Source organism: Ciconia boyciana, chromosome 4, assembly GCF_034638445.1.
Source record: "Ciconia boyciana chromosome 4, ASM3463844v1, whole genome shotgun sequence".
Taxonomy (NCBI): domain Eukaryota; kingdom Metazoa; phylum Chordata; class Aves; order Ciconiiformes; family Ciconiidae; genus Ciconia; species Ciconia boyciana.
Genome location: NC_132937.1, coordinates 101,404,478 through 101,431,523, shown reverse-complemented (window position 1 = coordinate 101,431,523; position 27,046 = coordinate 101,404,478). Strand labels below are relative to the sequence as shown.

Sequence of the window (27,046 nt, the reverse complement as noted above, 5' to 3'; positions counted from 1 at the left end):
AACGGTAATGTGTTTTATTATGTTGGCTTATGCTGAAGGCAGAATGGAATGAGATCTAATGAATTTCAAGGTAGAACTTTTTGCTACTTCAGATATGAAGGCTTTTATGTGCTTCTTACATATCCTTTTATACAAACATGAGACAATCCAGAGAAGATGAGAAATAAACCTGAATAATGCGTCTGCTAATAATTGACTTGCATTTTGTCAATTTATTAGCTTTTTGTTTAGCAATTTATTATACCCAATTTATTAGCTACTTTTAATGCTCCAGTAATTTAATAGGTCCAAATCATGCATCAGATATTCTGATACCAGTTTTCCTAATGCTATTACTACATACACCTTGTGTGCAGCTGGAGGAATTTACTAGACCTGATTTCAATAGTTGCACCAATCTAAAATCGATGTAGCTTATGGCAGGACTGGGCTAACCACGCTTAATAACTGAGTACTTGTTTTCTTAAAGTCCTTTAAATACTATGAATACTTTTGTATGAAATCTGCTTGTAAAATTTTACAAGTCAATCCTTGGAGGTTAACTTTTCTTCTGCAGTGAAGTGATCTCGTAAAATTGGTGTGAAAAAGTTATTTTTGTGGCTGCACAATATCATAACCAGCAATAACATCCTACAGGGACAAGGGAAAACAAAATCAGGAGTGTCTAAAGGCTACTTCTTTCTTTAACTCAATGCTGCTTCTCACTGGAGAGAGCGCTGCAAGAGTGGACAAGGCTTGCTCTTGGTGTTCAGTCTTCTGGGAGGTCACTTTCATTGTATCCTTTTCATGTCGTTCTGAATTTTCTTTTTTTCAAGTTTCAGCTCTGTGCTCTGTATTTGTTTGAGCAGCTCCAGAGACTCGTGAATGGATTGAAATCCTGGTAGAAGAATAGGAACAATTAATTAAATAGCCTTTGCTTTCAATACATTAAAAGATTGTTCTTTTTCTTTGCAAAGGTTTCTGACCCACGTTTAATACAGAGCACATGAACTCCAGCGTATTTCATCATTTTATTGAATACCATGGACATGCATTAGCAGCTTGGGTTGCAAGCTCCTTGCTGTAGGAATCCTATCTTCCAATACATTGGACAACACCAAGCATGATTACGCATGGCTGTAAACTGCAACTGACATCAGATTTGTGGTGTGGAGTAAACAAAATACTATGTCTGTCTTTAAAACCAAGGGTATTGTTAGCCTTAAAGCATATTGTTCTTTCATTGAGCATTGGGATTTTTTTGTTTGGTTTGGGTTTTTTAAGTCCGCAGTCCTTGTCTTGAATCCAAGTCTGTGTTCCCATCAGATACTGACACTGCTGCTCTGCAGTCTGCCGACCAGAGAGCGAGGCTGGTGCCACGGATCTCCCGGAGTTGTAGCGACTGTAAATAAGAGTTACGCTTCATCTGAGATGGACGCTGTTTTGTTCTGTGCTTCTGGGAGAATGGGAGCTCAGCTTCACCGGCTCAGTGTTTGTGCATGTGTGCACAGGTATATAAAAAGAGAGAGATGGGAGTGTACAGGCACACTTTTTTCCAAAAACAGAGCTACGAAGCACCTGAGGCACCTTTTTTGAACCACTGTACAGTCAAATATTGTCAATGAAGACTGGAAAAGTAGAACTGTGAGCTGCTGTTACCTAGCCGTTTCTAGATGGCAGTAGCTTTCAAAGTACAATGTAGTAGTTCTTCACATTTGTCCAGCGTGTCACATAGGTGTTAACTTACTAGCAAGCAAGCAGCCTAACAGTGGATTAAAATTAATTATCTGCCTCTTTTTTTTTTCTTAAGTGCTTATTGTAATGTGGCAGCTGATGACATGTTTTTCTTTTTGGAATGGTTGTTTAAGATTGATTAATTCTGTCACTGCTACAGTCTAGATAGTGTTCAACCAAATCACTGTATAGTGCTTAGGATTTTTTAAATTCCAGACATGTCTCTGATTTCCAAGATGCCAGTCTGTGCTGAAGCACAAACAGCTGCTGCGGCAGTCTAAAGGCTGCCTCTGTGCCCTTCGTGCTGCTCCACACCTCTTCAGTGTCCTCTTTTCCCCCTTTTTGGGGGTCAGCCCCTACCGGAGGACTGCCGTGGGGAAGAGCAATCCTTGGACTTGAGTTTGAAGACAAGGATGGCCAAAGTTTGGTGTAAACAGATCTCCTCTGTCATTAATTTCTGCAGGCAGGAATTTGAAGTTAAGAACTGTCTCCTTTCAGCACCAGAATCTTTTATTCTGAAATTTCTTAGCCATAGCTTTCTTTAAGATGCTGTCTTGTGCCCACTCAGATGGTCTTGGAGACAGCCAAGCCTTCCCGTGTCAGGCTGCACAAAGACTTCAGCTAATTTAGAGCTTGGTTTGCTACAGCCTTGGAGCAGGGCTTGTAGGTGGGTTGCAGATAATGAAGGAATTGGAGCTGAAGTAAAGAGCTGGGGTCCTCTGTCACAGACAGCTTTGAAGATGAGAACCAGATGCTTGAGTTTCAAGTGAGAACATGTAAGATGTGAAGCCCTTGTGTAATGATTTTCAGCCATCTGTTCCCTTGGAGAGAGGGCTGAGTGATTTTTTTTTTTATACCCTGATGTGTCCCCTGTGTTACCATTATCAGCTGCAAGTGGAGGATATTACAATAGGTCAGGTTTGAGTGACACAGGATAGATTACAGTGGGCAAAATCTTCCTTGTGAAAGCCGTGTGCTTAGTGCCAGGTGAAAGCCTTTCTAACTGCTGCTGAAAGTTGAACAGCTAGAATCTCAGATTGGTAAAGTAGTTCATGCTCTGTGAGTTACATTAATGTGACTGTCCCCATAAGAAGCAGCTGCCATGTGTTCAGCATTGTTATCTAACTGCTCCCCTATTCATGTGCATAATGTACGGTCTGTGTTGGGTAGCTGTTACTCATCCAGATGCCTCTTTCTCCAGCTACCGTTGGTTGAGAATGGGGAGTAAAGGGTGAAAATTATATAAAACCATCAAACACGATCTCAGCAGCAGGATCTGTGCAAAAGGAAATGACTTGTACCTCCCGACGAAGGTTAGTGTCCTTGCTAACAGAAGAAATAGGTACTCTAAAAAATCTGGAAAACGGATTCTGAATTGCCTTTTAAATGTTCTTACCTTGAGACTCTTAGGAAGAGAAAGCAACCTGTGTGCCAATGTCATGCTTGCTGTTTGCAAAGACAAGCGGGTTAACCCATACACCTCTGTATATGGGGTTTGGGAGAGAGAAATAGTAATTTTAATGTCTTTCTGTCTTTACTGGAAAGTATTTTCTGGAGCAGCAAGTTACCGTAGAAATTTATTTTAAAAATAAATTGCATGAAAGCCCATACTCACCTGATCTGTATTCATTTTGGATTTCCTCAAGCTCCTTCCAGATCTGTCTTTCAAATCTGGTGATTCTTGCCTGCAGGTTTTTTTCATCTCTTTTCATCTGTTTCAACTGCTTTTCGTATTTCTGTGGTTTATCCATTTGTTCTAGCTTTAGTGACAGAAGTAGGAGCTTTTCTTCTACTCTTTTTTCTGCTCTTTCCTTTAAATACATAACACAGGTAAGACATTTTAAATATGCCCAAATTAACCTGCCTCCTGCCAACCATGCATTCAATCAGTCTTGCTTCCTAATCCCATGCAAGACAGCACGGAATAAATGCAGGTGAGGTCTGCTACCACGGAGGATGTGCCAATCCTCTCTTCCCCAACCAACCAAATCAACTGGGAAAGAGGGGCTGGGCCAGCACAAAGGTGCTTTTTAAAGTTATTGTTTTATTTATTTATTCATTTTAAATCCAGTGATTTGCTGTCACACTTTGCAACAACAGACTGGGAACTCAAACAACCCCTTTCAGGCTGCTTTCACGTCCCCGTCTCAAGCCCAACCTTCCTGACCTAAGGGGTGCAACGCTGTGGTGTAAACCCAGCTCGGCTGCCGGCGTAAATAAGGAGGCTGAGCCCGGTAAGAGCTGCCAAACTGAGGGACGGCAAGCGGTCCTCTCCCTCTTTTGAGCTCAGCACAGCTCTTGGAGGCATTTCCCCCTCCTCAGAGGGGTCCTCAAACCTGAGCTGCGCAGCTGCCCACCCCTTCCTTGTTCTTCAAGTTGCACCGAGTCCTCCGGTCAACTCCAAATTGGGTCAATGTGATCCAAATCCTCCGACCTCCTTGAGCCCTTGCAGCCCAAGGGAGACCTGTGGGCCCGAGGCAGTGGCTCTGCCTCCCAAGGAAGGTGTTTGCAAACCTGGCAGAGCTATCCGAACCGACACAGAGTTTAGCACGGTGGGGGAAACACGTTTACAAACATTGCCATGCAGTGCAGGTGGCTGGCGGAGTGAGCAAGCCCCGCGAATAACCGAGCTGCTGCCCTGCACTCCCAAAACGGCTCCACCACCACTACGTAGCCTGCCGGATCCCTCGCAGGGTCGTGTGTCCTCTCAGCCTGACGAAAGGACGTAAACAGGACTGCTGCTGAAGGCAGCTGCCTGCGCTGCCGGGACCCACTGCAGAGCGGGGACAAGAGCCCTCCTGGCACAGGTTGAAGCTCATCTCCGACTGCTTTGTCCCCATTTCATGCTGAGGTTTCCTTCAGCTCCCAGGGACTGAGATGCTTCACTGAGATGACATCCAGAGGACCACCAGCTGCTCCAAGCACTGTGCATGCCTGGGTGTACATGTATGCATACATAAAAAACCAGATGCGCTCCTTATTCAACCTGCTTAAGAGTGGCTTTGAAAGCTTTAACTCCTGTTAACGCTGTATTTTTTTGGCACAGCAGCCTCCCTTAGGGCAGAGTAGCAGCACATATTGGTGTGTTTTCTGCAAAATAATCACAAAAACTATTAGCAGAGGAAGGGAATTCAAGCAGTAGCTTTGAGATAGCGGCTGATGTGTCAGAAACGTTTTTACTATCTTCCAGGCTGCACTAAGTGTTGGTTGATTGAGTACGAGAGATCATCATCAGGCGGGATAAACAGAGATTGAAGTTCAAGAGTGTTTTAGTTCCAAGCAACTTCTGAATCTGGTCTTTGATCAGCAGCCTTCATCCTGGCGCTAAGACATGGTGATCGTGTGCCGATTGCTTTTGAACTATGAAGCGGAATGAACTGCACACAGCAAAGGAGGAAAAGCTTTAAAAGCTGTGAAAGAATTAATTAAAAGGCATTGGTCCTGTGCCAAGTGCTAACTGCTGCTGTGGAACCGAAACGCGTCGCGTTTTAATGTACCGACCGCAGGATGGTGAGGGTTTGTTTACATTTAAAACCAGGCAGAATTTGCACAGACGATCCCTTCCTTTTCTGAGCTTGTCAATGAATGAAACCGGGTGGTCTTCAGTGGTGGCACCGATGCTCACCTTGGGACGGGAAAACGCCGTTGTCGGGCACATCAGGGTTACACAAACGTGAAGTGGTGCTGTGATCGGGAAGACTTCATTTCCCGGGATGCCCAGAGCATTGTGGCATCTCCATCCTCGGAAACAAAAATCACTTGGATGAGGCTCGAGCCCTGAATTTGCTTTTGGCCCTGTTTGAGCGACCCATAAGGGTTGAACCTTATGACTTCCAGATATCCCTTCCCAAATAAATTAATCTATGATTACATGATTTCCACAGCTCATCATTTTGCTGGCCGTGTCCTGAGGCACCTGGTTTTGTGCTAGATCTCATTTTTTGTGTGCATGATTGGTACCTGCTGGGATCAAGGTGACGGGAGCGGTGCTTCTCGCTCCCAGTCCTGGGAGGGCTGGAGGCCACCCCAGTGCCCCGGGCTGCCGTCCGGGGAGGTCTTACCAGTCTCTCCTTCACTGAATTAAACAGCTGATGCCTGTGGTGGGCTTCATCTTCTTCAGACCGTGTCAACTGCGCTTCTGTCCACTTCCGATGAATCTGTATCTGATCCCTGAAGTCACTTAGAATTCTTGTCAACCTAAAATTATGATTAGTTTTTTAGTAAGAAGACTAAGATTTAGTCAGGGTTATGGGGGAGTCTTGAGTCACTTGAGTAAATTGATCAAATTACTCTAAATCTCTTCAAAAGCTTCCTAAGAAGCTTCCTAAGCTCCATTATTTTATTAATCCTGACCTTGAAGGTTGTACCTACATGCCCAAATGTGACATCTGTAGTGCAGTCTACTTTAGGAAAATATCTGAGGGCTGAAAAATGTTAATTTCCCATTTGAATTAACTATTTGAACTGAATGAAGAAACCACACTGTCCCATTGAGCATCGACTGCATTGCTGGGCATCAGGGAGAGCAGCAACATCACTCGTGGTCTGAAAATGAAGTTCATAAGGATAAAAAAAGTTTATAACTGGAAGATTACAAACAAAAAGAGAATGCAGAGGCAGCAGCTGGATAGAAATGTGAAAGCCCACCCAAAGGGAACAGAGCAGGGAGCACCCGGAGGAGACAGGGAACCGCAGGTGGGAGTGGTGAACGAACGCTGCTTGGATCAAATCTGCAAAGTCAAGTTAAAGGGAACTGTATGGTTTAGATTTTGCTTTTCTTATGCTGCAACACGTAATTTACAACATGAACCATGACCGGACGTGACCTTATGCCCAAGTTGTAGTCATATATATAAATTTTCATGCTTATGCATATGACCTGACTGGAGGAGTGTCGAGAAAAAAATTAACGTAGTTGCATTAATTTCTAACACATGCAAACAATGATCGCTTGAAATTTGTTTGGGCCTTAGTTAGGATACGAACCAACAGGTAAGGAGCAGTATTTTACAACTAGACAATGCTTATGGCAATTCTAATATTTAATATCACTATTCAAAAGGGTGTTGGAGTTAACATGTTTTTAATACCAAGTGATTGATAACAGCTCTGTATCAGTCTAATGAAGTGATAATTACCATCAGCAGTCACTGTAAAATGTGGTAAAAAAAATTAATGATAGCAAAAAGTCTCTCAGTGATGTGTTATTGCAGTTCGCTATAGACAGCAGCTTTTCAAGATCTTCTACGTAAGCAGCCTGTTAGGTCCGTTTATCACTATTACTCATTTTAGTAGTCCTAAGATTTGATTTTTCATGAACAAAACCTTGTGGTATTGAGTTTGTCATTTTTAGTTCTACCATGCACGTGTGAACATGCACGCAGAATTTGCTTCCTGGAGCACTAATCTTTGTTCATGAGAAAATAAAATTCTCTTGTGATATTATGCTGATGATATAGACCAGTATCCAACCTGGGCATGGGAAGGAGAGGTATAACAAGCTTTTCTCAGACCTAACGGTGAGCTGTCTAACTGGAATAACAGGAATCGCCATCCAAACCCTGTTCTGGAAAGGTCAGGTAGGGGTGGAGACAGCGCTCTGTCGAAGCTACCGCTGCCTGCCCTGCGGTCATCGTTCACGGTGCAGGATCTTCGTACCTGAGGATCAGTGGACGGGCTGGTCATTACAAGAGTTATAGCTCTGTCCGACTGCCACAGCAGGCAGTTACAGGACTGGTACCTCTTCGGATAGATCTTTCATGTGGTTATTTTCACTTATATATATGTATACATATAATCAGGAGATTTTAATCCATGAGGCATAGAACTAAGGTCTCATGCCATTGTTTGTCTTAAGATTACTGAACAAATTTGGGGAATATCATTTCAATGGGTGAAGATGAATAAACCATGAATGACAGAACTGATGGTCAGCTTTGTTCAAAGGTTCAAACCCAAACTTTGTGTAGTTGGCAGCTGGCATTTCACTTTGCTCCAATTTCTCCGAAGTTGGAAAAGGATTTCCTTCCTCGAAGAAGGAAATATTTAAACCTAAAAATGACTCGAGTTTTCAGTAACAATATCAGTTTGTACTTTTACAATACAACTGCCAGACTGCAATCAAAGACGGCTGGGTCCCAGACAGCTGCATGTCAGTTCAAGAGGTAACTCTGGGCTTTAAAGCTGATTTAAACATGCCAAGTTTTATGGGAAAGCTCCAGTCTGTTCCAGAAGTTAAATTTTATTTCAGCTCTATAAAAAGAATACATAAATCTGGTAGACTTTTAAAGGAGCAATATAAAAGGAGACAGACATTCCCCAAAGGACATGCTATTTTAATTAAATTTTATATTAACTGGAATAAAATCTCAACGTTTTGTAAATACGTATTTTGGATTTTATGTTAAATACACAATGCCAGCACATCTCAGTGTCTTGAAAGCCACCTCTTTTCTAGCTTCCTGTTTCTGATGACAATTTCAGTAAGGTCCCATTAACTTTTGAGAAACTCAGCATTTACTTCAATTCAGTTTTCCAATTTCTTTCTTTTCTGGCATTGTTCCATTTTTCCTTCCCTCTTACTTTGGTTTCATTTCTTGTCCCTTTCACATCGTCTTGATCTCCATCATTCACTACTGTCTGTCTCCCTGTTTCTCCTTCCCTTTTCCCAATTTTTGTTCATTGCCCACTTTAGCTGTTATTTCCCCATTCACTCCTATTCCTTTTCCTGTTCTCTTGATGAGAACTTTCTTCTGTGTAAAGTTCTAGCCTATTTTTACCTCTGAATACAATTCAGAAAAAATCTTAATTAAAATAAATCTTTATTCAAGTACATCACCATTTTCAGGAGGGGAACTATTGCCTTTGAAATATCGTTATTGCAGGATTATTATAATTAGATTTTAAATTATTTGTGCTGGCTCTGCCATTCAATGCTGGGCTGTTTTGCATTGTTCTGACTACGGATGCCAGATACTTTTGTTCATTGCCTCCTTCCATAGAGCTCCCTTCTCTCTAAAACTCATCAAGATTAAAATGGCACCCTAAAAGTACTTCTGCAGCTAGAATAGGAAAAATATACTGCATAAGTGAGAAACAAATAAGTCACAAATCTGTGGGCACATGAGGCTGTGCAGCTACTTTAGCCTTGTGCCCACCTTTCTTCATTGGCAGCACCTCTGCCTGGGGCGGCTGTCCAAGAAATGGGCAGATGGTGCAAGTGCATAAAGAAAATGCCTTGTTCTGCACATTAAGCAAGTCACAAATTAGCCCCAATTATAGTGGTAAATAGCGTCTTTGTATTTGGTGCCTTTCTTTTAAGTATGCAAAGTTACCTGGTTTCATACCTTTCTTCTTACAGGGTGGCATTTTAACAATTAGCTTGCAAGACAATGTACTTTCATTATGTATTTTCATTATTTTATGGCATAGATTTTCATTAACCTTCTCTTAGTGTTTTGAACGGATGTTAATTAACAGGTTTGTTTTGCGGTTTCATGGCAACCTGTTCATCACACTAAAGCATTCAGGGTGAATTATCATAATGAAAAACCCTCCATCACCTACTTGAAATCCAGAAGTTGCAATTCGTGTTGTTGATCTCCCTGGACTGTCTTTAAATTCAAGCTTTGATCAGAGTTGGAAGTCTCTATCTTGCCTAATAGCTGCATTACCTAATGAGAATTCAACAGAGAACGCCTTTGTGAGCCAGACCATGAGCACTTACATTTAAATATGCATTATGATTGCAAGCATGGAAAAAACCAGCTGACATCAAGGTATACCTACACACAACCGAACTTTTCTCACAAATAATTTCATTTGGTAAAGACTGAAGACTTGTGCTCAGAGTCACCACGGCTGTAAGACCTGCTGAAGTCAGAGTCTCTCTGGACGCAGGCTTCGCTATTACATGCATGGGTAAGCGATGCTTTTTTATTTGAACGAGGCACTGGGCGCCGCTCAAATCTCCCCAACAGTGGCAGGAACCGAGGGGTAAATCCTTGACAGTGCGTGTGCATTGCAAAGCGTTGTCTGTCTGACACCTAACGGGATCCCCAGAAGAGCGAAGAGCGGAGAGGCTCGCCCGCAATAACAGATGCTTCGGTGGCTGCAGCACTAAGATGGTGCCTGAGGCACCGCGTTCAAAGCATCTGCCCCCTCCTGCTGCATCCAGGCTGGGACAGGCATCCCGGCTCTGCGCAGCCCCACGCTCTCTGGGCTGTGGGATGTCCCAGGTACCTGATGCTCGCCCACGCTCCTTTGGTTGGAGATGCCCCCTTTCACGGGATCCTTCATTGGTGGGGCAAGGGAAAGAGAGGCTGCTTCAGCAACCTGACCCGTGGGCTGAGGGCCCTCAGAGAACAGGAGACTCATGAAGTGAAGCCAAGACCCCACGTCCTGTGGGGACGGACACACGTGCGCTCCCCTTTGGCTGTGGTGGCCTGACCACGCCGGGCACTATAGGCAGGAAAAGCTGGAAACGTCTCGTCTGAGAGCTGTTATTTCAGCCCTCGGAGGGTCTGGCAAGCCAGGGCCCTGAGCTGCTGGTCCATCATCTACAAATATCTGCCTTTGCACATCACAATTAGTGTGAAAGTGTGATGCCAAGGGCTCCCGATGCATCAGAGATGCAGCACGGTGGAGCGGCTTGGAGACACTGTGGGTGCTCCAGCAACTGCACCCGCTATTTCCAGAGAAGCTGGATGTCCTTGTGTCTCTGGAAGATAGAGTGCGAGTGACGCAGGAGACTGGAAGCCACCAGAAACCCATTTCTTGCATGACCTCACCCTCCAGGAGTTCTCCCTATGCCACCTGGGTTACGTTACCGGCTGCTGCAAGTAGACACTTGATCTTGAAGGGCAGTCTGATGCGAGGGATGAGGGATTCAGCCTGCCTACCCGAGGTTAATAAATTAAAGGGGATGTGAAATACTAGCAGTTTTCTTCAGAGATTTTGCACCAAATGAGCACAAAAAATCCCTGGCAAGGAGATGCAACCGCCTGTTTGGTAGCCATGGCACATCAAAGTCAAAAAGGTGCCACTGAAGACTCGTTATGTTGACTTCTTCCTTTACAGCAACAGATGACTCCTTTTCAGAAATCCTTTACTTTCTTCTTTCGTACAGTCACATCAGAATATTTTTTTCCCTTTTCAGCCAAGGAAGTTTCTTCTGCATCCTGCCCTATGTCTACTCTGACTCATTTTTACATAATTTTGTGTACTGTTTCGTGTGACTCTCACACACCTGCTCCATTCCCCATTTCCAGGTGAAGAAGAGCATTTTTCATAGGCATTTAAGGACACAAATGTCCAAACAATGTCTTTTAACAGAATTCCAGGTAAGATATCTTTGTTTAAGTTCTGTCATGAGTAATTTTTCCTTGGAGAAGAGGACCTTGGGTAGGCAAGGTACACAACGACTGGCACTGTGCCTTGTGCAGCAGAAGATGCAGTCAAGATACAGCAATGAGATTATATTCGATAGCAGAGTGCATGAGAAATTGAATGTCCCACATCTGCTCAATCCTGGCAGGCACGGGCAACATCTAGTTTGGAGCAGGAGCAGGGAGCCATCACACTGCAGGTTTAGAAAGCTGTATTTTCCAGTACAGCTGGATTCTTGCAAAATATTGCTGCTAACACTCCTGATCCTGCTAGAGGCTCCAAAACTGCTACTAAGCATAGTGAATCTCCCACAAGGAAAGGCCAGCTATAAGGAATGATAGGCAAGTAACAGTTGTTATGTGCTGTTGGCTTACCCACTCCATGGAGAAAAAATCACTCTCACACAAAACACAATTTTCCAAAACATTTTCAGTGTGACAGTTTCAAAAGCCTTTGAAATATTGCCAAAATTAGTATGGAATGAGATGTATGCTAGTAGATTCTTCCCTGCCACCACCTTAAAACTAAAGAAAAACCAGCGGATTTAGATGGCCCGGATTTAGATGGCCTTTTTTAGCTCCCAAATGCCTGCAACCGAAATTTCCAGTTTCACTTGAATATAAATCATCCTGAGAAACAGTAATGGGTCATTTATGATCTGAGGATCCCCGAATCCTAGGATATTTTTATTATCTGTTATTACCTTACACCTATTGTAAAAGCCACTACCAGACAGAGATCGGTGGCAAGTGGTGTCCTTCAGGGGTCCGTACTGGGACCAGTGCTGTTCAATATTTTCATCAATGACATAGGCAGCGGGATCGAGGGCACCCTCAGCAAGTTTGCAGATGACACCAAGCTGAGTGGTGCAGTGGACACACCTGAGGGACAGGATGCCATCCAGAGGGATCTGGACAAGCTGGAGAAGTGGGCCCATGTGAACCTCATGAGGCTCAACAGGGCCAAGTGCAAGGTCCTGCACCTGGGTCGGGGCAACCCCCAGTATCAATACAAGCTGGGGGACGAAGGGATGGAGAGCAGCCCTGCCGAGAAGGACTTGGGGATCCTGGTGGATGAAAAGCTGGACATGAGCCAGCAATGTGCGCTCGCAGCCCAGAAGGCCAACCGTATCCTGGGCTGCATCCAAAGCAGTGTGGCCAGCAGGTCGAGGGAGGACTTTCTGCCCCTCTGCTCCGCTCTGGTGAGACCCCCCCTGCAGTTCTGTGTCCAGATCTGGGGTCCTCAGCACAGGAAGGACATGGACCTGTTGGAGCCTGTTGGAGCCGGACATGGACCTGTTGGAGCCAGACACTGGCCCAGGTTGCCCAGAGAGGTGGGAGATGCCCCATCCCTGGACACATTCAAGGTCAGGTTGGACGGGGCTCTGAGCAACCTGCTCTAGTGAAAGATGTCCCTGCTCATTGCAGGGGGGGTGGACTAGATGGTCTGTAAAGGTCCCTTCCAACCCAAACTATTCTATGATTCTATGATTCCACAGTATAATGGAAACCTTATTTTTTAATTAAAAATCCTGACATATTGTGTAAACACCGTATCAGTCTTTAATTCTGGTCAGTAATTAGGAAAAGAAGCTATATCTATATATGTATAGTCACCACTCACCAGGTATTTCACTGTAGGCTTTTCTACTCACCTTCTTCTCAAAATCACCAACACAATTTTTGAGGGCAGAGTGAAGACCATAAATCTCTTTATCAGTCTTCTGGGCCTCAAGCTTGATAATACTGATGTCTCCCGACAGCTTTGCAATGCTTGCCTCGCATCTGCAGTCAAACCAGAGACAAGAGAGCATCGGCGGGGGATGCTGGAGGGCGGCCAAAGGCAGATACTGGTCTCCGTGCACTGCTGCCGGAGCAAATCCAGCCCCCTGGGACCACCCTGGCAAGTGACAAATAGGCAGAGACACCCTGTTGCAGCAGCTCTGATCCCCAATCTGCTTTCAGACATTCCTGCCCATTAAAAGAGCTGCTGGAGGTGACGGCGAGGAAGCGGGAGGCAGCCAGAGGCAATGCCCTCGGCTGCAGCAGCGATGCCCATGGGCTCCTCGTACCACAGACCTCCTCAAGGTGCCCACGGGCTCCAGGGGAGCTGCAGGAGCCATCCACAGCTCACCCTGCCAGACCAAGTCCCCTCCGATCTCCCACTATCCAATCTCCATAAATTAAATTAAATCTGAAGTGTAAATCAAGAGGCTGATCCACACTCTGAGCACCCCCAGCTTTTGGATGCCGACCAGCAGAGAGGGCATTCTGCTGCCACAACCACCCCAGCCTGCAGCCTCCGTCGCTGGACACAGACATTGGGGGAGATCACTTTTGGAGCAAAAACACTTGGTGTTTTGTTAGGAGCATTTGTCATTTGCTATTTAAACTCTTTCAGCTGCATTCATCAAAATATCTTGTCCTATTTAAAATGGACAAACGAATGATGTGAGAGTGGTGGCATTAATTGAGTATCCCAGGGACTGAATAGCATTCAACCAGCTATCCTTTCCAGGTAGAATGAAGGACTGTTTCAGCCCCTGTCTTTAATGTGTATATATATACACACACATTGTGTATATATAGTATATATGTATATACGCACATATATATATATAAAAAATATATTTTTTTTAACATAAGCAAGAAGACTCTCTTTAGTGTATATGAAATTATACATATAACATTATACGTATAGTTAACACGACCAAGGAGGCATAGACTTCCCTTTCTGCACCCCTCCTGCACGTTGGCCCCCCAGGAGTAACTGCCTGCCCCAGTGCAGGTAATACTTAAAACAAGAGTGTGGAAAAAAATACTTTAAGGCCAAAAAGTAGTGCGCAATTTAATATAGATAATGGAATAGAAGTTGAGAGAGGAAAACAGCTAAGTTTTAAAATGCCAGAGAAATTATCCTCCAAAGCACCACCACCAAATAAAGCTGGTGCTGTTGACAGATAAGGGATCTAAAGAGAAATTTTGACAGTTTAAATAGACCAGCTTTTTGTCATCTCCTGATGATGCTTAGATATTGTGATACACCTACAGAGCGTGTAGATCAAGGAAATAAGAAGTTACTGCAGATAATAGAGGCTTTGTACAAAGGCCAGAACTTTGATCAAAAGAAACCATTGATTTGGAAAACAACTACAAAATAGCTGAGAAGGTGAACATGGATCTGGAGAGGGAGGGGGCTGTTCCAGAGCTGGCTGCCGTCACAGCTTCTCCGGCTGCAAACCTAGCAAACAAGCCAGGAGCGGGTGCGGCGAGGGGATGGAGGGTCCCAGGGGACAGCCGGCACGGCGGGGTCCTCGTGCCCGCAGGGCTGGGTGGAAACGTTGAGGTATGCATGCACAAATGAAATGGGGCTGCAGGTCAGATGCAAGGGTGACGACTGACTGGACCTACACGTAGGCCAGCTTTTCAACAGAGATCAGAGGATCGGGGTTCGCTGGCCCCTTAGGAAAATCCCACCCCAAGGCAACGATTGCAAAGCTTTGCAAGAAGTGCACGGTGTGAGAAAGAGGAGGATTAACGGATCTGTAGCAGTAAGAAGATGTAACTTCAGTTACAAGAGAAGAAACCTGAATATTCTATAGAGAGAATACTTAAAAATACAGGATTTGACGATAGGATCCAAAAAGACCAGGAACTAGGCTTGCAGCATGGGATTAATGCAACTGCATCTGCTTTACTGTGTAGCCTGATGGGCCAGAGCTGTGCCTGGGGACCTGCAGACGTGGCGAGCTTGGCAAAGACCCTCAGCACTGCTGATGTGCCTTAAAACTCTGGGCCTGCTCAGATCTCACTTTCCCTACACATAATATCATTATTACGTGCAAAATGGTTAAATCCATTATTGCTGTTTGGCAGACTGAGTCCTGAAGAGAATGGGGATACTTGGGACTTGCTTAGATCCTCCTCTAATTTGATATGTCACGTCGAAGACATTCAGCAGCTTACGGTGAGGTCATGGTTTTCCAGTCATACAAAGCATAGGCTGGAGAGTGTGCAAGCAGCAATGCAGGCGGACTGGGAATGGTACAGAAAGCATACTCCTATGAGATTTGCATATAAATTAAAAAATACGAAGAAATAAAAGCCTCTGATGGTTATATCAAAGCATTTAATTAGAGACAGGAATGTAGCTACCTGCTGTATGTTCAAGGAGCTTTTTTCTCCAAAGTCGGGGAAGGAACATTATATATTGGACTGCTGTACTTGGTGAAGTATTGCATTTTCTGAAGGGTCGAGTAACTTCACAGGTACACACCAGGGCTTTAGATTGTCTAGTGCTACATTGGACTTCTCTGACCAACAAAAAAGTTCACGAGAAAAATAAGTAAAATGTAACCATCTGTGTAAAGGGCATTGTTTACTCATTTGTGCATTTGGTTATTCTTTTGTTGATGAGGCTGAAAAGAATGAATTAATATTTATCAGAAGTGTGGCTTTTCTTACAGTTGATTACCTAATTCTTATTACTGTAATACATATTCCCATGCCCAAAGGAATTCTTATTAAGAGTTAGAATACAAATAAAATATATAGTTAATTCAATAGGAATGCCACTACAGCTGAGATGCCGAAGGCTGTTTTTTTTTAATATCACTGCTATTTGACATATAAATGTTTACACGGTGTAGAACTGTAGTCAGAAGGTCCAAGAATTAATGGACAGCCACTTCAGGAGTTGGCAAGAGGTCTCCATCTATTTCTCAGGGAAAGCAGAGTAAAATAATAGACACAATTTTAATTACAAGACCTAATCCACTTTAATCCTTTACACATGGCAGAATACAGGAGGATGAATCATCTGCTGTGAGAAAGAGCAGTGGCTCCATTTAAGGTTCATTTCATTGCAGATAGTCTTGGATTAAGGTTAGGCTACAAATCAAGAGGAAAACTGTCATTGAAAGTTTGCATTTGGAAGATTTCTATTGATTCAATAAATGTAAATTATATGAACACGTGCATTTGTCTCCAGCCACTCTGGGCTCTCTTAACATATATAGAAATTTTAAATCCTGAAACTCAAGGTCAAAGAAACATGAAAAATCAAAATATTAATCGTCACTGTAACAGCAGTCCTCTGCCCGTCAGTTCCAGCTCACTCCTCAGCCACGACGCTGCGGGCAGGTACGCAGTGAAGGCTTGGCATTTCCAGAGGGGAAATTCAGCAGCAAGAAAAAACAGAAAGTGCTGATGATTCATGAATCACATAAAACTGTACTATGCTTTAGCTTAATGGCAATCATTCGCATAAAACTGCGTTATTATATTGCTGTTGAAATGCTGCTAAAATGCCAGCTCTGGCTCTGCAATACCAGTATGTTTGGATGAAGCTAGAAAACCTGCTGTTTTCTTTTCTCTCTCCTTAAAAATAAAGGGGTTCTAAGGACTTAGCTTCCAGCATCATAAGACGCTGACTTTTGTGCCCTCGTGATAGTTTTTTATGTGCAATTGCATATGTGAGTTTTGGGATCCTCCCTTCTACCTGTGGGAAAGGCCAACCAGTGCACCCAAAAAATGGGCAAGGAGGGAAGAGGAAGAGGGACCTCATAACAAGTGTTGTGGACCTCCATGAGTGCTTGACCTCTTGTTTCTTCTGTTTTTTTTCTTTATGCAAGTAGAAGTGGACTGGTCATTTTTTTCCCCACAATTACCCTGTTTTCCCCAAGTGCTTTTGCTTTCCTTTGCTGCAGACAAATGCTCCCGCACAGAAGATGGGAGCAAGCCCTGGTGCAGCCAAGAAAGGCAAGCATCACACCTAGGAAAACACTGGGAAAAGAGGAGCGAGACACTTCACCCGTCAAATGTTACGGCTTCGCTAAAAGCGTATCGTCTAGAGAGTCTGCCAACCCGAACTGGAAAAACATCAGGAGGCTCTTGCAGGATCACCTCCTACTTTGTTCCAATGCTAATCAGCCACAAGGTTTAAAAAAATCCATCTTTTTCCTGCCAACTTTGAATGTGTTGGCTTCAGCTTCTCTTTTTGGATTCTTGGGTGTCTCTGCAGTAGTCTGGAGTCCTTCGGTACCCTATGATTTTTTTCCTTTCTCTCCTGGTAGTTATACATGGAAATGAAGACATCTCTGGATTTATTTTTGTCTATAAACTATACACAGATGTATACTTCTCTCAGCCAGAAATTTTCCTCGTCCCACCATCACATTCCTGGCTCTTCTTTACACCATATCAAGTTTTTAATTTCAGAAAGGGGACTCTGGGCTCGGTGCAGTATTCTGGAATCAATCTCTGTGCCATACATAGAGTTAAACAACCCCCCTATTTACTGGTCCTCTGCTTCTCTTGTCTAAGACCATACTCCTGGCACTTCTCATGCTGCATCATTGTAAGAGCTCACAGTAAGTTATTTACTTGCCGTATTCCCCAAACTTTTCAGGGGGCACTCAGTAGAGGAACAGTCTCTCCTTGGGTTTCTAAAATACATTTTTTTCTTAATCAGCCCACATTGCCAATATTCCTCGTTATTCTCAATTACCACCTTGTCCTCACTTGACCGATTTTTGTGTTCTCCACAAATGTCAGTAGCAGTGTTTTATACGAAAAGCATATGACTGGCCTCTGGAGAAAAAAAAGGCATCAGAAACACACCAGTTTGGGGAGATTTCTTCCTTAATTATTACTTTTTCTGGTATAAAAAGAAATTCAGAGAGTTCTTAATCCATGAGGTCTCTTGATATTACATAGCACAGTTTCACTTTGTCTTTCTTTTAATCATAATATTTTGTGTTGCTAAGTGCCCCACAGAAGTCCACCTATGTTACGTATATGCAATTACTTGTACCAATGAAAATTTACAATCTCACCAAAAGAAGAAATCAAGTTTGCTCAACAAGACTTACTTTCCAAGAGAGGAAGTAAAGATTTTATTGAAACAACAGGAGAGTTTAAGTAGGAGGAAATAACCACTTCAGCTGAAGTCTGGCCAGACTGGACAAGAAAAAAATTCTCTAAAATGTTAAGTGTGTGATGAAGAATGAGACAGGAAAATATAGTTATTTTTCCCTGGCTTGATAATTTTTCTAACATGGAGAGTGTGAAGCACAGATCTGGCACTAAAATGCAGATATAAAATGAGTGCAAAGTACATTCATGCCCACTCTGAATCTGTTCTGCACAAATCGACTAGCGGAGACGAAAATGAGGGCCATTATGCATTCCTTACCTTGCCACTCTTCCACGCAGGTCTCCAAGACCCTGGATGTATTTATGGTCCAGACTTTGAACAGCAAAATTAGTTTCTGCTGCGGCACCATCCCTTGTTCTTATTTGCCTCTCCAAAACCTGTAAATTCAAGACCATTAATGCACTTTTGGTTTTCTGCTTTGTGGTTTTTTTTCATATCAAAATAGGGTTCAAAGCATCATTTATGGCAGCGGGTCTGAAAGCTTGTTTTTCTTTCTTGGAGAAAGTAACAGTATATTTTTCTTTCACAAACCTATATTTGCATAAATAATATGTCCATTTTTCCCTTAAAAAATGTGCTTCATGTTGAAAAGTCTAGCAAGCAAAAATTAGGAAATGCAAAAATTGGGAAATTAATTTTATTGTCCGCCTCAAACATCCGCAGTAGAGTGCAGCCCATAATAAAGGACACACAGGTTTGTTTTAAGTCAGGCTCCTTTCAGCAGGGGATACCAGGTGTTTTAGGGGAGGCAACCGCTAAGCCGAGTGTTTTGCAGCAGCCCGAGGGCATGGCAGCAAGGCTTTGCCGGGGGGGACAAGGCAGAGCAGAGCTGGGCGCAGGAGCTCTGCCCGGAGCCGTCTGCCCACGCTGCAAGTGCACGCATGCTTATGTCCAAGCTAATGCACCGCACTTGGCGTGTATAAAAACATGTCCTTAACACGCACAGTCCTGCACAGGGCAGGTTTTGGCTCCGGTGAAGGCATGGACCTGCTGTTAAAGTGCATTACAGGTATACACACCCCACCCTGGACGTGGATGCGGGTCAGTATAAGCAGCTCTTTAATGTCTTGTTTGATCCTTATTGTTCAGTATGTGGCCTGATTTCCCATTTATTGCACAGTATTAAAAGTCTGATCTACAGATGGAAGGAGTAACCACCCTGCAGGCTCTTCTGAAGCGGCTCATCCTGATGGTATCTAATGTGTCACAAGCATTAATTTTAGGAAGCCCTTGTGCAGCTAGTGTGACCTTTTACGGATGCGGAGCGGAGGGGGGGAATGCTTTCTAAAATCTCCCCGATTTCACTTCTCAGGTTGAAAGGAGAAGCCTGGGGCCGATATTTCAGTGTAATTCAGTACTGCACAGCACTTCACCTGGTCAAAGCACAGCTTTTACCCTTTTTTATGCAAATATCTTATTTGTGCAAAAATAGAGTGGCTTTTATTGGCTTTTTATTTGAAATGTTCTCCACTGAGTGAATTTAAAAAAAAAAATATAAGAAAGGACAAACATCAAGGAAAATTTCAACTGCAAATGCTTAAATTTTGGCAAAGTTGTTGCAGATGGGTTTGCCCGTCCCGTGGGTCACGGAGGCTCGTCCCACCGCTGGGGCTGTGGGAGGGCACAGGGACGGTCTGAGTGGGTTTCAGCAGCGTTGTGCCGGTGCCCTGAGCTTGTGTGTCTGGACACAGCATCAGACCTTCTTCCCCCGCAGCCGTGCCCCTGCTGAGAGGGTCAGGGCAAACATTACCCGGTCAGCTGCAAGCAGGGAAGGTGCAGTGGCACGTGCCAATACCCCCAGCACCGAGTCCCCGTGCGGCACCACTGTCCCACTTCTCCAGCAAAAGGAGACAGCATCTGTCAAAGGTGGGGCACAGGTGAGCAGGGAAAGCTGCAATAACTCTGGAGTAAAATATTAATTCAAATCTGCAGTTATTTCTGAATAATCCTGACTCCCCTGCACACAGAGTATGGGTAACTGAAATACTGAGCTGGGACCGGGTATTCCTATTTTTGTTCTGTGTCAGAAAAAATAACGTTCTCAAAGGGTTGAATGTACTGCACAACTCAAGTGTATTTTTGGCAGTGTATTTGGCAATGCCAGTCTGATGCCGCAAGTCCGCGAAGACGGAGGCACAGAATGGGACCACCGCTCCCTCGCTGGCAAGTGCATCACGAGACGCTTGTTCGTTAGGATGGAAAGCAGCAGCCTCCTGTTTATGGAGGGAAATCGATATTGTCCTTCTCCAGCTAGTTCCCTGGGCTCCTGGCAGTGCTCCCGTCCAAGAGCTCACCACGCCTGGGCAAGAGACAGCCATGGGCACAACATCGTGCTTGTGACTGCCGGTCACCCCTTAGTCTGCGTGCAGCCCCTCAGCTGAGACGTGGTTATCTTCTGGCTGTTATCAGGGATGATGCCAGGCACATCTCCCCTCTGCCCCTAGGTTTTTAGTATCGATGCTTTTCTCTTGCAATTTGCAATCCTCTTCTGGGACCGTGAAGGATGTCTTTGTCGAGGGTCTTGTCATTTTCCACCTGGCAGTAATTGCTTTGACGTCCCTGATTTTTCTGGCTCTGGCAGGGGGGTGCATTTACTGGGGCTCAGCTTCATTCCTGGTGGCAACGGCATGCCAGCATCTTCCCCAAAGCAGGCTTTTCTGAAGGATATTCTTCCTGCTTTGGGGAAGATTTGGAGTATGAGTGAGTCATATTTCCTGGCAGATCCTTTTTTTTTTTTTTTAAATGCTTGAGAAATCGACATTGCTCAATCACTCTCATTTGCTGTGTGCCAGGAGCAATTCTCCAAACCTCCACTAATTCCGTAGCGGCTTTAATTGACATGTCTCACTGTGCTGTTTTCTGTTCTGTCGGAGCTCTGCCCTTATCAAATCCTCATAACCAAAATACACAAAGCAAACACGCACCTGAGATTAGGACCTAGAGAAGAGTAATTGACAACCAAGGAAAAAGATTAGATTTAGATGCTGATAGCATCTTGGGCATTTTTCTAGCAAAATAGTCCTGTACATACTTGATCTGGATAGGGTTAGAGGAATTGGATGATCTAAAATAGTAAGTGGTTTTATAGCATTGCTTGTCACCATAGTATCAAAATTTTGAAAATAAAATCAGTATGAAATGAACGCAGACCCTAGTTTTAATTCAGATCAATGTCAAGTGAGCCATGATTGCACACTTCTTAAGACAAATTTACAGAAGATCAACTATTTCTCCAAGTACATGAAAACCAAAATAGATTGTGAATTTAATGACATTTGTAAGACATTTAACACTTCAAATGACAAAACAAATCTCTGGAGAAGTCTGTTTCATTATATTTTTGTACTTTACACACTTGTGCAAAAAGAAAAGCCAAACAGGGTTGGTAAACTTCACATATAAATTTGACAAATAATAGCAAATAATCAAAAGTCTTTACCAGAATAAGGGCATCCCATGCATTTCCAGCACAGAACCATCAGTCAGTTTAAATAAAATGTGAACCTGAACCTCCATTGTGGTCTGCAGCGAGCTTTGTGAAGAGTTTCAGCAATACTTGATTATGTTTGCATGCAGAAGTTATGTAAACTAGTAGAACACCTGCATCAGGAAAACTAAGAAGTAAACCCAAACTTGAGTCTTGATGTTTTGCCTTAGATGAAAATACAGCTTACTCATTTTCCTCGAACTCAATCTCCCTCACTCCAACAAAATTGAAAGCAAATAGAATCTCAACCTGTGAATTAAAACAACCCCAAAACTAATCTGCTTTTTATTTCATTTTACTTTCCTTTTTTTTACTTTACTTTCCCTAGTTCCCTCCCTTCTGTTTTCAGAAGTAACTCCAAGTGCCACTATACAGGAAAAATCAGAATGTAACTAAAACATAGCGGTCATGTTGAGTACTTTTCTGCCCCTGAAGCCAATATTAGTGCTGAGAGGACCACGGTCTAGAGCTGCACCACTAAAGCAGGGAAATGCTCCTTGGCGTGTATTACCTCAATGTCCTGGCTGAGCTTTTTAACGATGCTCGTAATGGTCTGGATGTGGTTTTCCAGCAGCTGCTGGGCAGCGGTCGCCCCGTGCTGATAACCTTTGCTTCCTTGGAGGTAGGAGACGATGTCATCTTTGATTCGGAAAGCCTGATGGAGGAGGAAAGCCGTGGTCCTCTCCTGGCTGGATAACCGCTCTTCCAGCAGGCAAGCCCTGTCTCCAGGGCAAGGAGGAAGGGAAGGGTCTCTCCTGTGAACACCAAAAACCCCGGTGTCACACCAGTCATGGCAAGCAAGCCAAGGGATGTGAGTGTTGGCGGTCTCCTGTCCACAGTGGGACCAGTGTCAGCCCCGGCTCACCAGGCTGTCTGCTGTACCAGGGGCGTTGATGCTCCTGTGCATTGCTTATGACTGTAACGCCGCTAGTAATAACAACCTCTCAACGCAGGGCTAGCATTAGGTATTGGCCCCATTAATAGCCTTGGTGATGTAAATGGCATTTTTGCAGCTATTAGGCAAAACCCATACAGCTTAAGGACCTGGACTTATTTTTCAGAGGCTTCAAGGTGCTTCCGTAATATATCATCACTGAAATCGTCATTTAAGCCTCTTCCTATTTCATTTCAAATAAAGGCAAAACCAAACACACCCAGTGATCACCTTTGGAGACACTCCAGTGGAGACGGTGATGCTCGTGCAGAGCATCCCCAGGAACATGCCCCGGCTGAGAGGGCAGAAGGAGAGCTCGTGCCAAGTACAGCAACACTTGTGCTTGGTTTGCCTTTGTATTATTTACAACTACCCACTGGAAAGAAGTCTGAAATCCTAATGGTTTTCTCACAGCTCCCGCCTCCCCATCCGCCTGCTGAAACCCAGGGGAATGAGCCAGGGGCTCGAATACACTCAGTGAAACTGCGTATAAATACAGAAGAGAGGAAGGATGTTGCAAGGATCTGAAACTGGCAGGTACAGAATGAAGCTCGATTTAGATAGGCACAATCTGGAGTTTGAGGGAAACCAGAGTTACCATTTACTTTTTTGTAAAAAGCCAGAGAGAGATTTCATTACTGCAGAAACTTGGGCTTGCATGTTATCCAGAAAATGAAGTTTGCTTTACGTCTTAGCTTAACCTGAATGGCATATTTTTTTATCCTCTCAATGCTATATGAAGTACCTTTTCATCATGTGGTTTCACTAAATTCTGTAGCTTAATGATGAAGAAAAATACCCAGTTAGTCATTTGGGGAAGAAGTTATACACGTTTTCTCTTGATCTCTGCTTTTAGACTGCTATAAATAAAAGTTCTGATGTAAAAATAATTCTTAAAAAAGAAAGAAGAAGAAAAGAAAGTTCAGCTGCCCCATTCAATCAATACACAAACTGCAAAGATGACAGTTTAATGACTGAAGTGCGCCTGAGGATACTCTGCAACAAATTTTACAGCCATATGGGCTGCAATGATGTTCTGCAGCTGGCTTATGTCTGTGTGTACCAGGAGCTGCTTTACATTTGTCTGCACAATTAAGGTTTTAAAATAAACATAACCTTTGGCAGCCATGAAGTACCAACAAGATCTGAACACTTAATTTCAATCTCTTCTCGGTAAAAACTCCAAATATCAAAATGCCCAGCTGATTCTCTTCTACTTGTGAGTAGAAGTCAGCAGAAGTCACTGGTTGAAAATGAAGTGTGTTCGTAATCTATTTTTTCCCCTTTAGTTTAGAAAAGCATCTTGATTCTTACAAACCACCTTTTTTTAAAAAAAAAAAACTAAAAAGGTAATGTTTTAGAGGAAAACGGTTGTATGAGAATATAAGTTCAGTGAAGTCCACTGATGTACAGCTTACCTTTCACAGTCTGTCTCAAAACTTAGGCTTGAGGTCTGGTTACGGCAGCTTGACAACTTACAAAATCTTACCTGACTTGTCCAGGACCATGATCGTAGACGGTAGTACATGTGGAATAGGACACCCTAACTCAATGTACTCTTAGGTATGTCTGAAACGAGTCTTACCACGTCGTAGTTTTTGTGCACGCAGACAGCCACGTGCACCACGGCTCTGCTGGCGTACAGCAGTGCAAGAGCAATGGCTCGATTTGAGCCTGAGCCCTTAGCAGGAGTTGCAAAGGACTTCAGTGTATGATCTCTGAAGCTTTATTCGCCTTAGCCTCTCTGCCTTTTCACCTGCCTTGCAGCTAGTTTCTTTCTGAGGAGTCCCAGGGAATTCCCCTCGGACGCGTCACGGGTAGCTGAGCTGGTCCAGTGCCTCCTGTGACTGGAAGGGACGGGTGTTGCTCTCCCATCCCTCTCTCCTGCTCTTTCTTCTGTTCCTTTTCCCTGCTCCCAGTCACTCAGTCCCATTTTTGCACCCAGATCAGCACGACGGGGAAAGTTGAGGAGGCAGCAAGGGAAAAAAGCCCCACAAAAACTGGAAACCTGCAGTGACTCATCAGGCTAATGAGAAGTTTTGCTGTCACGATTACTGTCTCCAGCCCCTCGTGAAGGGCTGGAGCCTGCAGGATGGCTGTCACAGCCAGCACCCAAACTCAGGGGACTTCTGAGCCTTTTCATGTCACTGGTCTGGAAGCCTCCGCCAGCCGGACAGACCCCGGGCAAGCTGTTGCTGGCTTGGAGTGCATCTCTAAATGCGAACATCTAGGAGCATGGGAGATGGCTACCTCACGTCATCTTCCATAAATATCTTCCTCCTCGTTACGAGGCTGGGGCTATCATCACCCTTTACCCTCTGTCACCTTCTGTCAGTTTGAAGGCTCGTGCGCGTAATCAGGGCGATAAAACACCCTCCATCCTCTGTTGGCACCGGGAGATTTACCAAAGATTTAGGTCCATCATTTACAGACATTAACTTCTGCTACAATCCTCATTGGCCTTCTAATTTAATGACAATTTTAGGTTTGCTTTTGTTTGGCTTTAGGAGGTCCAAGCCACTTTGATTTATTAATGACCTCCTTCAAAAGAGGTGAGTGCGTGCAATAAGCTAACCCTGCAATCTACTGCTGTAAACACATCAATTATTATTACCAGTCATAATTAACTGCTGAGTGGAGAAGCCAAGAAGGTTTTCAGATTCCAAGGACTTCATACCTAAAAGTGCTTTACACCAGGTGCTCCTCCCATGTCAGCATGCTTTCTGCAGACAGAGCCATCTCCTGCGCCTCAGGGCCAACGCAGATGAGACGCTCCATGCTCCAGCCGAAGTGCTAAAGCATACATGCTAATGGCCTTAAGTATCCAGGTATTACCAGCAGAGATACTGCTAGAAAAATTAAGGAAGCTGTTTGAATAAGAGCTCCTTGGTCCTGGATAAGCTGCAGTAGCTGCTCCCTTGAGACTGAGGTTTAGAGAGCCAGGAGGAACAGGCTGTATTAAAAGACATCCCAAACCCTGATCTCAGGTGCTGGTGGGGTGTTCAAGAGAAAGCATGTCAAGCAATTGAAAGAAGAAAATGAAGTGGGGAAGCAGGATCGGTTGGATCAGATCTACAGTCTGGGTCTGAAGACTGAGGCTAGCAGAGATGATGGGAGCTGGATGGAGGTGGGAAGAGGAGAGCTAAGAGGTAGGTGAAGGCAATCTGGGTCATACTGCTCTCATTTTATCAAGTAGGAGAAAATGGAAGTGCCTCTGTATGACAGCCCCAGCCTCTCTCGTACCCTTGGCAAGCGTCACTGGAGAGGTACAGAGGTTTCTGCAGGTCCCAGTGCAGCTGACTGGCATATTCACATCCCTGTTTTGGAAATCTCTTCAGGAGAAGCAAAACCAGGGCTTCCCACAGGCCATTGGAGACCACGCTTTAACTTCTCCTATTAAACAGACCCCCATTCCAAACGTTCTGTGAACAGACTGCGGGTCCCAAAGCCTGCCGTTTAGCAGCCCCTCACCAAAACGATCTCTCTTTCTGTCCCTGTTTCCCATGACCTTTCCCATCCCTCCAGCCAGGATGCCTTCAGCTCCCTCAGGTGCCCCGAGACCTTCCTTCCTCCCTCCCTGCCCGCGACACAGCCTGCAGATCCGCTCCACCTGCCCAGAGGCAGCACGCCTGGTGTAGCTGCAAGCTGTGCTTGCCCTTCTGCATGCTGCTGGTCAGAAGAGCAAATAAAATGAAACAGAATTAAATAAATGGCCCTCACTTCACAGTGAAGATCAGCAGTGACACTTCTCTGCAGCTCTACAGGGCTACTGATTCTCTCCAAACTTGCAGGAAATTAAAAACTTTGAGCACTAAGCTTCCATCAAATCTGTTTGAAATGCCCGAGGAATTAAAAAATTGTTAAAAGCAGAGCAAGTTCACTTTCCTCAAAAAGCAGACTAACAGCAATGCAGGGACACTTGCAGGGACCTATTGCACATAGGGGAAAAAAATATTCAAATGGGGCAAATACTTCTGGATGCTGTATTTCCTGGATTTCCTTTGTTTATTTTTGCTACTACTGAGAGTGCTTCAGTCAAAAAAAAAAAAGGAGGGGCATTTGGCTCCTAGCAAATACATTCATTGTTCCGCCAGTGAGACTATGAGCATTTCCTAACAGACTTTTCTGGTGGCACAGCTGCAGTTTCAACATTGGGAAACCAACTTTAAGTCAGTGGCCTTCAGGGTTAAAACGACCGCAAGGAAATACCAAGAAAATTCAGAGGAGGAACATTTATAAATGTGACATCAAGGGCAGTTAATCAATTTGCTGTTACTTAAAGCTGTTCCCTCAATTCTATGAAAAAAAAGAGCAATATACCACGAAGGCACTTCACGGTCGTGAGCCATCAACTTGTGCCTTCAACTTACGTAGACCTTGAATGTTCTCGGGAGATGCAAATCCATCCTCATTTCTCTGCTTATTCAGCAGAGAGCAGGCAAGGATACGGCTTAAAGAGAATCTGGACTTTTTCTGGTTGAGCTGCTGATAGGGGCGTAGGAGAAAATACATCTAAGACCTAAACACAGAATATATTTTTTGTGCATTGTTCCAGGACGCTGCTGCCATTCCTGACACAGGGACTTTCT

The 27,046-nt window shown here is 44.2% G+C and overlaps 1 protein-coding gene across 1 annotated transcript; it reads right to left on the bottom strand.

Moving 5' to 3' along the window:
* Nucleotides 1-770: 770 nt before the first annotated feature.
* On the bottom strand, nucleotides 771-23,965 carry FAM81B (family with sequence similarity 81 member B). Its single transcript, XM_072860951.1, has 9 exons — nucleotides 23,947-23,965; nucleotides 22,835-22,940; nucleotides 22,035-22,278; nucleotides 18,295-18,413; nucleotides 12,755-12,884; nucleotides 9,280-9,386; nucleotides 5,775-5,910; nucleotides 3,329-3,524; nucleotides 771-877 (listed from the first exon to the last, which is right to left on the bottom strand). Exons 1-9 carry the CDS (start codon nucleotides 23,963-23,965, stop codon nucleotides 771-773), a joined length of 1,164 nt encoding a protein of 387 aa, XP_072717052.1.
* Nucleotides 23,966-27,046: the final 3,081 nt, after the last annotated feature.

Bases quoted from the DNA above. Each gene is read 5' to 3' on its own strand.
- FAM81B (XM_072860951.1), bottom strand. The intron at 22,279-22,834 runs GTGGGTAGTTGT...TGGTGTTCACAG, and splicing joins GGATTTCAGACTTCTTTCCA to GAGAGACCCTTCCCTTCCTC. The intron at 3,525-5,774 runs GTAAGACCTCCC...ATGTATTTAAAG, and splicing joins ATTCAGTGAAGGAGAGACTG to GAAAGAGCAGAAAAAAGAGT.